We start from the raw sequence: 16,129 nt of genomic DNA on the forward strand, positions 1-16,129 counted from the left end.
TAATAATAAAGGGTGAGTGGGTAACAATGTTAAGTTCTGTCACTTCTATGTCTCTTTCCACTACCATGATATATATTAAAAAAAAAAAAAAAACTAATAGCTTAAAGAGAAAAAAGAAATAGAGTGAGAGCTTAAAGCCAAACTAGAAGGGAGAAAGATTTGAAGCCCAACAAATCTCAAGCTGCTACAAAGAGTTTAAATGGAGAGAATGACAAAGTTTCTAGCAATGAGTATAAAAATCTAAGGTTTGAGTTTGATTTGTTTGGGCCTTTTGATTTTAGTCTTTAGTTTTGCTTTGTTGAGTTTTTGAGAGAGAGAGAGAGAGAGAGAGAGAGAGAGAGAGAGAGAGAGAGAGAGAGAGAGAGAGAGAGAGAGAGAGAGAGAGAGAGAGAGAGAGAGAGAGAGATTTTTCTGTTTGTGTAGTATGAGAGATAATCAATTCTACGTGCCCACGATATTTAGAACCTAACAAAATAAGAGAGATAATCGATTCTACGTGCTCACGAAAAGTTTTTATTTATGTTTTTTCTTTGATAGAAAAATATTTTTGATGCATTGATTTATTTTTTTTGGCCTTAATTAATACTCTTATAGAGAAGAAAATATTCTTATTGATTCAAATTTGGGGCTTTAGGCAATTGCTTTTGTTGATTTTAGACTAGAGCTGGTCCTAGTCATACTCAAATGCCATCCAATGAAAAGCCCTTCATACTAGTTATTGAGTATTTCCAGAGCAATGCTCCCTCCTCTCACATGAGGAGTGGGTTCCACACATGAGGCCCACCCCTCAAGTGAAAGGGGAGAGCATTGCTTTGGGAGTATTGAATAAGTTTCCCATGCTTGAACTCCCATCTTTGAGAAACCTTGAATGAAATAATGTGAACCATTTAACCTTCTCCACTTATTGCTTCTCATACTATTAAGTATAAACTATTGCCTCACTTAGAAACAAAACCAAACCTTCATTGCCCTAGGAGGGGTGGCCTAACAGTAAGGATCCCGTGCACATGCGCAATGATCCCTCGTTCGAAATCTAGCGAGTACTGGGGGTGGGAGGTGAGAGCACTCATATGTTGCGCCTTACTGTTAGCTCTCTTGGGTGCTAGGATGAGGTCTGTGACACCCCAGTCATAGTAGTTATGACTCAATTCAACATTTCTTAGTGTGGGTGTCCCTATGGTCACACCCAAGAGGGTGAGTCACACATGGCCGCCTCTCCCCCCTTTTGATTATCCAAAAAAAAAAGAAAAACCTTCATTGCCTCTATACTTGCACAGCACAATCCTCAGTTCATCATCAATCACGTGCAACCTTGTAATTATCACTATCCAAGTCATGCCCAAATGTGAGGGCCCTCGCATTTCCCATAATCATAGCCACGGAAATTCAATGGAAGAGAACGGCAAGGTCTTGTGCTTGAGTAATACTTCCCCAGAAGTTTTTGGTTCCTTAGTTTGACAGATTTGTGGAAGGAAACTGATTCACTGAATCCATGTCCACTCAATGGAGCTCTCTCCTATGTGGTTTCCAAGGATGATGCCGAGATTGGTCTGTGTTCGGACCGTTTGCAGTGGAGGTTGATGAAGAATATATGGATCGTCCAATATTGTTGAACACCATTGTTTTGATAAGCTTTTGAAACGTACCACACTCTTTGCAGGTATTCGGGACATGATGTCAAAGAACAGTTCCGAAGGGACATTCAGGTTCTTCTTCTTCGACATGAGTGGTTGGTCTGTGTGTGACATTTTGCTTCGTTTTTGGTTTGCCATTTAACATTTTCCTTTCAATAAAATTTAGTCACTCCCTCAAAAAAATAAAAAAGAATTAATCACTTTTTTTTTTTTTTGAGAATCAGAATTAATCACATGGTACATTATACTCACACGATTTTTTTCCCAAAGTATAATAATTAATTATTAAGATAATTTTTTTTTTCCGGCTGACTTTTTATTTTTTAAATTATTAAAACATCCAATGTATCATATTGGATTGACAATCTAGTAACTAAATCTACGATTTCATACATATATAGCAAGGACACAAGGTTTATTCATTAAGGATGTACATTTTGATTTTAGAAAAATGAAAAAGACTAGTTCTAGGATTACATAAAACACCACAGCTACTTTACTATTTACATGAAAAACTTTAATTAGCTGATTGTTATTTTTATATGAACTTGTTACTTTTTTCTTCACCAGTCTATCATGGGGCAAAATTTGTCAAATAGCATGTTTTTAGAAAAAAATTAGGAAAGTAGCATACGTATGGACGAAGTTAATTAGTTAAGTAGATTGTTTTTGGAACTTGAGTTTGTTAAACTCGAGTTTGGGCTGGAACTTGAGTTCCAATCAATATTGGTGCATACTGTTTGGAACTCAAGTTTTAAAAATAATCTATTTAACTAATTAACTTCAGTCGCATACTATTCACTAAATTTTTTTTTAAAAATGGTATTATTCAACAAATTTTGCTGTCTATCACGTGAAAAAGTTGTCTTGGGTCTATTTAGATGTCATTTATTGCTAAAAACTGAAAATACTGTAGCAAAATAATTTTTAAATATGTAAATAGTGTCGTGAGATCAATTTTTAATGAAAATTTTATTGAAAAAAGAGATTTTATGAGTCCCATAAATAATACACGGGACCCAAATTTGGACACAAATGCTAAACACGTTTGCTATCCAACCGCACACTTAGAATGTTTGAAATGAAAAAGATGTACGATTTGATTTTCAGACCCAGTTTGAAAGTTTGTTGGCCAGCTCAGTAATGTGAGCCTATGGCATTAGACACTGGTAAAGTGATTGGACCGTGGCCCAGCCCACCACCCCTCCCGCGGGAAAAGTTGAACGACCTCTTCCTCTTGTCGTTGACAGTGACAGAGAGTATCTATTATGAACTACGTATAAACTGCAGGGTCACAAGTCTCAGAGACACGTTAAAAAACGTGCCTCTCTTCGTTTTGATCTGGGCTGTTCACAGCAAACAAAAATCATACTGCAAAAGTAGTGAAAAATTGTAACAAGCTAAAATTTTATAATAATCACCATGATTTTTCAACAGAGCTACCAATATTTAAGCCATTTGATCAGGTTTGGTCTTTTGGCCTTTATAATGATACAAACAGTAATAGACTGAAACTCTTGGATACATAGCTTCATGAATAAACATGAAAAGCACAAATCTCATAGCTAGCACTAATATTATGGCGATGACTCATCCAATATTACATTACCGGAAATAGCGCTCACTCTCTCTCTCTATATATATGGTCGTTTACAGATGGAGAGAAGTATCAACATCAGGGTGAGAATCAGAGTCATTGGATTTATTGAAAGAAGTGAGAGCAGAGGGTCTATGATCTGTGGGGCAAGAGTTCTCGAAGGGTTGGGTCTCGCTGTAGCTGCTAGTGTAATCTGCATGATTGGTTTGGGATTGTGGCCAAATAGAGAGTGCAACATGGGGTGGTGATCTTGGTGGAATGCTCAACTCAGAGTCGAAAAACAACCTGCTTGAAGGCTGAACATAATGCATGGTGGGATTGGAATCGAGCTGTTTATGTTTAGGTTCGGTGAGCATTTTCTTGAGTGCTCTCTCCTCCCTCATTTCCTTCACTCTTTGGAGCTGTCTAAACCTCTCTTGCAATAGGGCAATGGAGGAATGAACGACAGTAGTACTAGTGGATTCATGCTGGTCTTCCCTGCTCATTTGAGAAAGCACTACTCTTTTTGGTCTTTAGCTTCTCAACTACGCTGGTGGAGTTACCTCTGAGGGAGCCTTAAATAGCTTTAGGAGTATATATAGGATATTGGGTATTGTTTATATTTTTCTTAAAATTAAGCAAATTTAGTTGTTCGATGAAATTCTAAATGATTTGGAAAGGGAATGAGAATCGGCTACAAAGCTGCAAAGTCCAAAAGGAAGAGGTTGTGTGGCCAAATCTAAGGGGTTTGTTTGTTTAGAGTACGTGAGGAGAGAGGCAAAAGCAACATTGCTAAAGCAGAAAGGAAAAGGGTTTGGAGAAAAATCCAAGAGAATGTTGAAAATAGCAAATGGAAGGGTGTATTTGGAGGAATTATAGGTTGGAGGATGCTCTGTCAGTTTGTCCCAAAAAGCCCTCTTAATTTGCTTTGGAGGTGATGGAGGCTTTTTTTGTGGCCTTTTGTTGGGATGTAAAATTTTCTAACTTATTGTTTCCTTTTCAAATTCTCCCTCTTCTGAAATTTACTCTTTGTTGAAGCAGAATAGGTGGGGGTGGCCTAAGAGGAAAAAGACAAGGGTTAGAAGAGAGAATTTTCTTTGGAGGTCATCATGCTTGGATTGAATATTAATGTTATGACAAAGACAAACATACCAACATTCTCTCTCTCACACAATATAGGTTTTGTCTTGGAGTTTTTGGCTGATAATGGCATGCATAAATGAAAGCTGCAGATACTACTGTTGCTAAATTAGATGCTTCTTTATGAAACACAAGCCGCCCACCCCCCCCCCCCCCCCCCCCCCCCCCCCCCCAATTCTTCTCTCTCTCTCTCTCTCTCTCTCTCTCTCATTTAATTTCTTTGGAACTTCAAAGTTTGAAAGACGGTTTGAGAAGACATATATTGTGTCCTCAATGGACAGGCATGTAGTTAAAAATCTCCCTTATATCCATTTGCATTGGGCGTATATATACTTTACGGAGCGGTGTGGTCGGTCCATTCGATCAAAACAGGATCAAAATTGAGAGAATTCTTATACTTATATAGATGCATGTGTTACTATTTAGGTATTATTACTTAGGGAACATGACTCTCTCTATTTTATTGGAAATAATAAGAGTTCATTTCACAATTAAGATTTTATTTCATGAATCTAACAGTGCACATTAGTTTATAGTAATATTTATCCAAGTCATGAAATTGATTAATTTTAAATGGAGAGGATCCTTAGCCCATCATGTAACCATAAGAAGGATTTTTTTTCCCCTCTTAACGGGGAAGTCAATTTTATTTATGTGTTACAACCATAACATTAGCACAAGCATGTTCAATGTATGACATCCTATGATCTTATAATGAAGAAGGGGCGGTAGGATGAAAGACAACTATTTAAAAGTAAGATCCCATAAAAATAAATAAATAAAGAATTGGAAACTAAAGGATATGCATGCATCACTTCCAAAAAAAAAAAAAAAAAAAATAGAAGGAAGATATCACGGAGCCCATAACTGCCACAAGTTTTCTTAGATTCTTGCTCTCACCTTTTAGGCAGGAAAAAAATAAATAAATCTAGGACCACAAATGTTTTACAATTTCTTTACTACTACTTTAATGTTGCAAGGTGTGAGTGGTAGAAAAAAAAAAGTCATGACTCATATGTAAGTGATAAACAATTATTCATAATCTGTCATGTTAGAGTGGGACAAAAAAAATTGTGAAATATATAATTTGTAATCTTAGAACCACTTGGCAAATAGTAATAACCATCATGATTTATGCTAGTACTGTTTTGTCTGGTGTGCTTTATCCCGGAATGGGGTCAAAATGTTTACAACCCATAAAAGAAAGAGTAATGCAATCCGTATAACCAAGTTTGCTCTAAACTTTGTGGTAAACTCATACGGTTATAAGCAATGACTTAAGTATAACATGTGGTACTTGCTAAGTATAGTTCAATATTAATTGCAGCCTATTCTAGAAGGCAACAAAGTAAATAAGGGTTGGACAGTTCTTTGATGAGATGCAATTGCCCATGTGATAACTGATAAGTGGTGATGCCGACTAGCTAGCGAGCCTTGTCTGCGTGTGTATATATGTATATGGGTGCCGTGGCCATTGGCAAGATGGTTCTTGAGTGCATATGGTTGAGAATCGAGATAGATATTAAGCTTGGAGTTCTCTTATGGACATATGTGAAAGTGTGGAGTTAGGAACATGATCCTATTTATTCCATGAATGGAGAGAATCCATTTTCAAGATTGATATTTTATTTTGTTTATAAGTAAATCTTTAACATAAGGTAACAGCAATACACCACGCACATCGTAAACCTTAAGGTTTTGTAATATCTAATTCGAATCATAAAATGAATTTATTTGAAATTGAAAAATAAAAAATATTTTTCCATAGAGACATGGATAATCCACAAAGAGTATTCAGTCAAGTACATAAGTGGATGTTCTAGAAAGTTATAAGTGCTTTTTTTTAATTTAAATTTTTAGAAACAAACACACACTTAAGGAAGAGGGAAAGCAGTTTTAACACGGATAAAATTGGCCTCTGCCATTTTTGGGCAAAATAAATAGCATTCTAGTCCATTTTTCCAAACTAATTAGGAAAATGCCATTTTTTTGAAAATCGATTTTTTCAAAATCAAGTTAAAAAGAAAAAATTCTGGAGCCCTATAGTGGCATTTTAAGGAGCCTATAGTGACGTTTTAATGACCTATAGTGGTGTTTTGTAACTCGATTTCCATGAAGTCGAGTTACATGCAATTTTTTTACCTATAGCTTGATTTCATGGAGTTAAAAAACGCCACTATAGGTCTTTAAAAACGTTACTATAGGTCCTTAAAAACGTCACTATAGGACTTAACTCGATTTTGAGAAAGTCAATTTTCAAAAGAGGGGCATTTCCCTAATTAGTTTGGGAAAGGGGATAGAATGCTATTTATTTTGCCCGAAAAGGGCAGAAGCCAATTTTGTCCATTTTAACACAAAGCTAGAAATGCTTTGATTATAAGATTTTATCCAAACTTGCATTAGGTGAAGGTGTGTTCACTTTGAATATTTTTCAAAGATGATCTCTAGGAATTAAACCCAAATAATTTTTACATTAAATCGGATAGCTTTTGACAAGCTATCAAAGTCAAGTCAGACCAAGCTGGATGAGCAGTAGGATTTCACCATTTCACGACACTTAATTTTATGACATTTTGGACAAACAATAACAAGGTATTATATGACAATAAATTTTTAGCACATCAAAGAATATATTTATGGTGGGTACAATGACGAAGTTAGGAATTCAATTTAAGGAGACAAGATTGAAAGCAAAATTAATTGTAAAATTATTCAATAGATTAATTTTGAGTACATAAATTATAAACATATAATTTGATTACTAAAAAAAAGTAATCATTTAAATAAATATAAAGCTTTTAAAGTATAGCAAATTAGCAATATATCTAAAAAGTTTTATATTAATTGCCTTAATTGTTTTTATGTATAATTCAATTTTATTCCCTTATTTTTCTAATTATTTAAAATTTTGAACTTGTGGAAGATTTTTCAACATTGGCTACCTCTCCAGATGACTCATCTCCAGTTTTGTCCCTGACACATGACTTGCCTGTTTTGGATCCTATGGCACCACCATCTCCTAAGCCTTCTATTAGTCCTGACCTTTTTCGCTCTACTCAGTTCAACGTTCCTCCTCCTTATCTCATTGATTATCTCTGCTCTTTTGCTCTTACCACTCTCTATGAGACTCACACCTATCATGAGGTCCATACTAATCCCCTTTGGCAGAAAACTATGGGTCTGTTTGGATAGAACTTATTTTGCTGAAACTGAAAACTGAAAACTGAAAACACTATAGCAAAATAATTTTTAAATGTGTGAATAGTACCGTGAGACCCATTTTTAACGAAAAAGTTGCTGAAAAGTGAGATTTGTGGGTCCCGTATATTGTTCATGGGACCCATTGATGTGCTGAAAAGAGTTGAAAAGTCAAATAGTGCGGCTACTATTCATGAACAGTGTATGAACAGTAGCCGCACTATCTCCTTAAACGCGTGCCAAAAAAAAGAAAAAAGAAAAAAAAAGGAAAACGTAACATTGAAAATGCAACGCAGTAAACGCTGTATCCAAACCCCCTCTATGTTTGATGAACTAGATACCCTTCACAAAAACCACACCTAGGATATAGTTGATTTGCCTCTTAGTCAGTTTGTAGTAGGTTGTAAGTAGGATGAGCTTGGGCCTATACTATGGGATAATATGTCTAATATATCTCTAATAATTGCAAAGATACAAGTTTAAAACTAGCTGAAGATATTGAAGTGAAAAATATTAGTGTAGGGGATAGGTATTAAAGTATTCACATCAATGGGTGTATTTAAAAAAAAAAAAAATTTAAAATTTACAAAGTTTTGCCTTAAAAAAAACAAATATTAGTGAGTGTATAATTGAATAAATTTACATGTTTGCTACAATAATCATGTAAATTTACATTGATTCTATTCATTTTGTATTTATTTATTTATTTTTATGTATCCCTGAAGGAAGAGAGTAGATGGTGGTTGTTGTGTGTGAAGAAAGAAAAACAGTTAAAAAAATTAAATTTTTTTGATATTTTAATAAAATATAATATAAAATAGATAATATGATGTGAAGTGTTTTGAAAAGTGAAGATGTAAAAAAAAAAGAAAAAAAGAAAGGCTCTTATGCTAAAATAGACAAGAATTTTTACACTAGTCGATACTAATGTTCTTAGGGATTTAGTGTCATGAGAAAATAAAACATAAGAATAATGCTACAATAACAAACTTTTTTTATAATACTTTTACCAACTAGTGAGGTAGCAAATTCTTACTAGTTCTCATTTGGGCCTACTACTTATATAACTTTTTTATTTATCAATAATTACTCACTATATCAGTAGTTTGTAAAATATATTTGAAACAAAGTTTGTAACTTTAGCGAAGAAAACTTTATATATTCCACATTTTTGGATGTGTAAAATTATAGACTACTACTCCATAATGGTTAAATCGTCCAAAGAGTTTTCAAGTTTCTCTACTGCCCGAGAGTTAGTGTGTACTTCTGACCTCTCTTGCACTGTAGAATTGATTGTTTCCTTCATCTGAAGGTGCTGTTAGGTTCCTTGGAATACCATGTGTATTTCTAGGCTTGTGGGGTTTTTTTTCAAGGGTTTGGGAAACAAAATTCAAGGTAGTGAATTGGACTCTCAGACAATCTCTATGGAGGACCTTGCACAATCTTGGACACGTCTTTCCCTATCTGAAAGAGAAGGGCTAGGTTGCTGCCTCACGACAGAGGAGAGTGTCAAATCTTTCTCCATTGCAGCAAACTTCCTCACTAAAAGAGCTCTCAACATTGAAGCGATTGTTAGAACTTTTACACCTCTGTGGCGGGCAAGGACAGGTTTCAAAATTCAAAATATTGGAGATCATAAGATTCTTTTTTCTTTTGATGACAAGGAGGACGTAGACAGAATCCTAGGTAGCGAACTGTGGAGTTTTGACAAGCACTATGATAATGACAGACCTCTCCAGGATATCAAGTATGATAGGACTACATTTTGGGTACAAGTTCGTAGTCTCCCAATGAGGTATATGCCCATCGAGGCGGAGGAAAAAATTTGCAATGCAGTGGGAAAAGTTATTAAACAATCTGATTCACAGGTTTACGATGGGGGCAACTTTATTCGTGTAAAGGTCTCAATAGACATTACATTACCTTTATGCCAAGGTCGCCTTCTCTCCCTCAACAATGATAAGCAATTGTGGGTCATGTTCAAATACGAAAGACTGCCAAACATTTGCTATTGGTGTGGTCATCTTACTCATGACGATAGGGGCTGCGACATTTGGATTGAAAGCGAAGGAACTCTAAGGAATGATCAGAAGGAATTCGGATCCAGCCTACGTGCACCTCCATTTGTGGTTTCAAAAAAGAAAACAATTATGGTGTCGGGATACTTTTCTACGAGGAAGATGAACAATAAGGCTAGACATGCTTCTCAGCCAATGGAAGAGGAGCCACCGACACAATAGAACCAAACTAAGAATCTTTCCGAATTGGAGCACGAGCCAATCAAAGCTGAATGTTACAGGCAGGGAGGGGACACGTAGTCATTGAGTAACGGTTAGAATGGAATGAATTCCATTAATCATGCAAGTCTGGATTTTTCACTGCCATTAACTCCCACGATTAATGGGATGTCAAGCTATCCTAAGGACATTGATTCGGTATTAAAAGCGGTGAATGAAGAGCCACACAAGTCAGAAGGGTCAAGAAAGGGTCCAGATACATTAGGGGTTTCTAAGCCACGTGACAATCCTAGTGATTCAAGTCTAGGTCAGCTAAATGATTTAACAACATCTCACGTGACTGATAAGGTTTCATAAAACATCAGGCAGGGGCGTGTTCTCCCATCTTGGACTAGCAAAAATAAACCAACAACACTTAGTAAAATCCTACCCACTCAATTCACCATAGGAAGAAAAAGATAACCTTTGGCTTCAGATGATTTTTCAGAATTGCCTTCCAAGTGGGTTCAAGCTTCTCAGAAAGATAATGGAGTTTCTTTTATATTGGCAGAGGTTGATCATCAGACCTGCTAGAAGCAATGAGTTGCTTAGTATGAAATTGTTGTGGGCTTGGGAACCTGCGTACAGGTAGAGAGCTTGTGGAAATCACACAGGCAAAAGATCCCTTTGTGGTGTTTTTGTCGAGACACTTGCAGATGATGTGAGGCTAGAAATTGTACAAAGAAGTATTGAGCATGATCATTAATGGGTGGTCCCAAGGGAAGGTTGAGGTGGTGGATTGGTTTTATTTTGGAAGTCTTCGACAAATCTGATAGTAATAGAGTCTTCAAAGTATTATATTGATGCAATTATTGATAAGAATTCAGACAATGAATGGCGATTTACAAGTTTTTATGGTGAACCAGAGATAGCAAGAAAATGTGAATCATGGGAACAACTCAGGTACCTCAATTCTCAAACTAATACTCCGTAGTTGTGCGGTGGGGACTTTAATGAGATCACTAGACAAGATGAGAAGGTAGGTGGTGGATTGAGGCCTCATAATCAAATGCAACTTTTCAGGGAATTAATTGATGAATGTGGATTTATGGATTTGGGGTATGTAGGTCCTAAATTCACTTGGGCTAGGCATTTTGAAAATGGCAACTCAATTTGGGAGAGATTAGATAGAGGCCTAGCCACAAATAGTTGGTTTTTAAAATTTCCTGGTATGAGGGTTTACCATTTACATTGTAACTCTTCTGATCACATCCCTCTCAGCATTATTTTTTCGGGTTTGGATCCTTCCAAAAGAAAGAAGGTGTTTTGGTTTGAGGAAATGTGGTTGTCCAATCCTGGTTGTAGTGAGATAGTTGAAGCCGTGTGGCATAGCTTTGGTGTTACTGAATCAGATGAAGGAATTTTACATAGAGTCGAGAAGTGTGGTAGGGATTTGAGTTGGTGGAATAGAAATATCTTTGGGAATGTAAGAAGGTAGCTAGAGAAATTGAGGAATTTACTCCTTAAGGCCGAAAGTGAAGCTGTCCTAAGTGGTGATAATGCTTGGGTTAGACAACTAAAGAAGGATATTGAAGTATTGAGGGGACAGAAATACAAAATATTTCCATAATTGTGCCACGGAGAGGTATAGGAAAAATCTGATTGTGGGAGTTAGAGATGGTGAGGGGATATGGAGAGTCCATAGATAGCACCAATTTTTGTAGAATACTACAAAACACTCTTTTCTTCATCGGGACATATTGGGGTTTCAAGGGTATTGGAGTGTGTGCCAACGATGGTTATGGATGAGATGAATTCCTTTTTATGCCGTGCCTTTGAAGTGAGTGAAGTTAATGTGGCTTTGCAACAAATGGCTCCTTTAAAAGCTCTTGGACCTGATGGAATGCCCCCCCTTTTTTACTAACACTTTTGGGGCACGATGAAGCAAGATGTCACTTCCTCCATTTTGAAGTGGCTAAACTTAGGTACTCTACCTACTTCCCTCAACCATACTTTTATCACACTTATCCCAAAGATTAATTCCCCCAAGCGTGTTCATTAATACTGCCTTATAAGCCTATGCAATGTGTTGTATAAAATTTTTTCTAAAGTTTTAGCCAACCGTTTGAAGAAAATATTACCCTCCATCATTACAGAACACCAATCCGCATTTACAAAAGATAGGCTAATTTCTAATAACATTATGGTGGCATTTGAAACATTACATTGCTTGTAAAGATATAGGTTTGGTACCCATGGCTATATGGCCTTACAACTTGATATGAGTAAGGCTTATGATCGGGTGGAATGACTTTTCCTTGAAGGAATTATGAGGAAGATGGGTTTTAATAAAGGGTGGATTAAGCTTATTATGGTGTGTGTTAAAATAGTTACATATTCAGTATTGGTGAATGGAGAGCCCAGTGGCTTAATCCACCCAACAAGGGGTATAAGGCAAGGAGACCCATTATCTCCATTCCTATTTTTACTTTGCATGGAGGGGCTGAATGGGATGATAAAAAAGGTGGAAAGGGATGGGGATATCCAAGGGTTTTCCCTTTGTAGGAGAGGCCCAAAAATAACACATTTGCTTTTTGTAAATGACTGTCTTCTTTTTTGCAGTGCAACTATGGATGAGTGTGGGAAGGAGTTGGATATCTTGAATGGTTATAAGGAGGCCTCAGGAAAAAAAATAAAATAAAATAAAACTGCACTCTTCTTTAGCAAAGCCACTGATGCCGAAATAAAGAAAAATATCAAAGAAGCTTGGGGAGTTCCGGAAATTATGCAATATGAGAAATACTTGGGTCTACCTTCCTTTGCTGGGAAAGGAAAAAAAGCAAGCTTCAATTACATTAAGGAGAGGGTGTGGCGAAAATTACAAGGATGGGAAGGGAAGTTACTCTCATAAGCAGGTAGGGAAGTGTTAATTAAATCAGTCATCCAAGCCATTCCAACATACACAATGGAATGTTTCAAAATTCTCTTGGGTCTATGCAATGAGATTGAAGCTATGATAAAGAAGTCTTGGTAGGGACAAAGAGGTGACCAAAGAAAAATCCATTGGATAAAGTGGAAAGATTTGACTAAATCAAAAGTAGTGGGTGGTATGGGTTTTAGAGATCTTGCCATGTTCAATGACTCACTATTAGCAAAGCAAGCTTGGCGCCTTTTGCATAACCACAATACTCTCTTCTAAAAGGTTTTCAAGGCACGGCTTTTTCCAAACACAATGATCATGGAGGCCAAGGATTCAAGATTAGGCTCTTATGCATGGAGGAGTATATTTATAGGGAGGGATGTTATCCAAAGAGGTGCTAGATGGAGGGTTGGCAATGGGGGAAAAATATATATCAGAATTTGGCAGGATCACTGGTTGCCTAGAAAGCACCCTTTCCTTCTATCTGAATGCCCAATAGTTGATTATGAAGACTCTACCGTGGATATTCTAATTGATCCACACAGTAGATAGTGGAACAAAGAGTTGGTGGACGGGTTATTCAATGAGGAAGAAGCAGAGTTGATAAAGAAAATCTCACTAAGTCGAAATGCATCAGATGACATCTTGTATTGGCCCTATTCAAACAACGGACTATACAGTTGCAAGTCGGGTTATAAGTTTTTAAAAATGGAGGAAGAAATAAATGAAACTGCATTAGTAACCACGAATGGAGACACATAGGTTTGGAAGAAAATTTGGGCTATGTGGGTACCACAAAAGGTGAAGACAATGTTGTGGAGGGCTTGTCATGAAGCCATGCCAACAAAACAGTCACTGTTTCGTCACAAAATTGTGAAGGGCGCATTATGTGTGAGATGCTGAGCTGCTTCAGAAAATTCTCTCCATGCGTTCTGGACATGTCCTGAGCTTGATTTGGTGTGGGTAGAACCACAGCTGTGGAGTTTCTGAAGTGGAGTTCAGTTCTTCAACTTCAAAGAACTCCTATCATGGCTGATCAAGAACAACCAACAGCTGGAGTTATTCGCAGTCACGATTTGGTCCATATGGAATTAGTGAAACTGAGTTCGTCTAAACCAACAAGCAGATGCCATCCATCAGATCGCTCACCTATCCAAAACTTGGTTAGCGGAATTCCAAGCAAGACAGGTTAGTCACAGTGCGCAAGTGAACCATACTTAGCCTACTAGTCATCGATGGAAGCCACCACCATCAGGTCTCTTTAAAATTAACTTTGATGGTGTGGTTTGCCAAAGGAACAAAAAGTCAGGCATAGGTGTGGTCATCAGAGATAGCAAGGGTCTAGTAATTGCATTGTGTTTGAAGGCGGTGTGTAATGCCCCAAAATCATAAACAATAAAAGTCTATTTAATTTGAATAATCAATAGAAATATTAAATAAAAGAAACCAGCAACCTAAAATCTCATCAATCAAATGTCAGAGCTCTAATTTACCAAAGACAAAACATCCCCAAAATAATTCTCCAGTACAATGTTTAATGCCATAAAATCATAATAAAATCCTCAGTTCCACAAAATAATTCGTAACTATTGTCTTCCAAAAATCTTTACTCCAATAATCCCTCTAATGTATCTGTAAGGGGAAATAAAGGGGGGTGAGATAACTCAATAAGTGGAATTCACTAACATTGGAGTGTGGGAACAAACCTTTCAAATAAATAATTCTTACAACAATTTCATAACTTGTAACTCATCAATATTTTATCATCAAATATTTCATATATAAAAAGAAAATATTTTTATATTGTGAGCCATCATAATACATATATCAATACCATCATATAAATAATTTCCTAGGCCTTTCTCGTGGCCAACGTTTACGCCCTGTTGATAGGGTTATGCTGTCCCCTTTTTGGGACTGGAACCTCTTTTTCATCCCCTTTTTTAAGGATGACTCATTTGAAACCTAAAAGTGCACTCTCTTTTTAAGGAGCTTCCTTTTTGGATCCTCAATAGTATACTCCCTTGCTAAGGAGCTATCAATTGTGCACTGTCCCCTTTTTTAGGATTGTCCCTTGCTAAGGATTAGTTGCAGTATGATTGTCCCTTACTAAGGACTAAATATAATATTGAGCTTTTAATCACGACTTGCCATAGATTTTCAAAACATATTCAATATGCTCACAAAATAATCCATTCATAATTCTCAAAAATATAAAGATATATTCACACATATAAGTTTAAATAAATTTAGGTTGTCCCACAAGTTTTTCATAAAATGAATAGTCAATGTGTACATCAAACATTTATAAAATATCAATTTATATATAGAATATCAACATATTTTTTTTGATATAAAATAGTTTAATAATCAACACTGTTTTGAGAAAACCACCAAAATTAGTAAACACCACTTACCTCTTAGTTGCAAAAATAAAAAAAATCAACCTCCCTTGAATCACAACAAATCAGTAGAATTACAAACTAGCAACACTAAAGATAGGTCCATCAATACACAATTTCCTACTTAAAAACCTGTTTTTACACTTAAACAATTTTATCCTAGACAATACTGATATATCCAAAAATTTTCATTTATTCACTTAACTATCCAATTCATTTTTAGTCTTTGATCAGCTTGTTCTATTTCACATATTCTAATTATCTATTAATTGGCATGTTTGTAGTACAACTCTATGGAACTCTAGGATTTTATTACGTGTCTAGCCATCATATAGATTACTACAATTCTTAGAATACACATAATATAATCTTGATTGATCAATCCATTATTCACATCTGATCAGTGGGGGATTGTTGAGATTAGAACATATGCTTAGAATTTCCTTTTTTCTTTAATATATTGATAGGTTAGAATTTATGAAGTGATGCCTATCGTTCTATTAGCCACTAAAGTGATTTCAAGAACAACTCTTTCCTGAAAACGTGGGATGATTTTCTAGCCCTAGAATAATTCTAACTCTCTAAATCTTTCAACTTCTAAAATTACAACAAGACAGTCCATACTTGAAATACTTGTGCACAACTATAGAGAAGAAAAGAAACAACTCGCTCGTATGTTGCGGCTGAAAACAAAAAGGAACTTCTAATGTACATACACGTGTAACTTAAAATGTAAAAGACTAGGGTTATCAAGGCCCATATATTTACTTATGCCACCTCCCTTGGGTTTCATATCCCATAGTATTTATCTTATTTTTAATATCTTAGACCCAAATCAATTTAATCCATTTAATTGTAGGCCTCATTTATAATTTAAGCATAATAATTGAATTGGTATCAAAATTATGGGGTGTTACATTCTTCCCCCCTCAAAAAAAAAATTTCGTCCTCGAAATTGTACATACCTTTGTTAACGAACAACTTTGTATTCTTTGATTTCATCTCATCTTCTTGCTCCCAAGATGCCTCCTCCACTGTTTGAT

The 16,129-nt window shown here is 36.0% G+C and overlaps 2 protein-coding genes across 2 annotated transcripts; one reads left to right on the forward strand and one right to left on the reverse strand.

Annotated features, from left to right (window-relative positions):
• Positions 1-3,284: 3,284 nt before the first annotated feature.
• LOC115990997 lies at positions 3,285-3,716 on the reverse strand. The gene has a single exon (XM_031114756.1). It carries the CDS (start codon positions 3,714-3,716, stop codon positions 3,285-3,287), a length of 432 nt encoding a protein of 143 aa, XP_030970616.1.
• A 5,169-nt stretch (positions 3,717-8,885) lies between these two features.
• On the forward strand, positions 8,886-9,788 carry LOC115990998. The gene has a single exon (XM_031114757.1). It carries the CDS (start codon positions 8,886-8,888, stop codon positions 9,786-9,788), a length of 903 nt encoding a protein of 300 aa, XP_030970617.1.
• Positions 9,789-16,129: the final 6,341 nt, after the last annotated feature.

The sequence above is a fragment of the Quercus lobata genome, chromosome 5 (genome assembly GCF_001633185.2).
Source record: "Quercus lobata isolate SW786 chromosome 5, ValleyOak3.0 Primary Assembly, whole genome shotgun sequence".
In the NCBI taxonomy this organism is placed as follows: domain Eukaryota; kingdom Viridiplantae; phylum Streptophyta; class Magnoliopsida; order Fagales; family Fagaceae; genus Quercus; species Quercus lobata.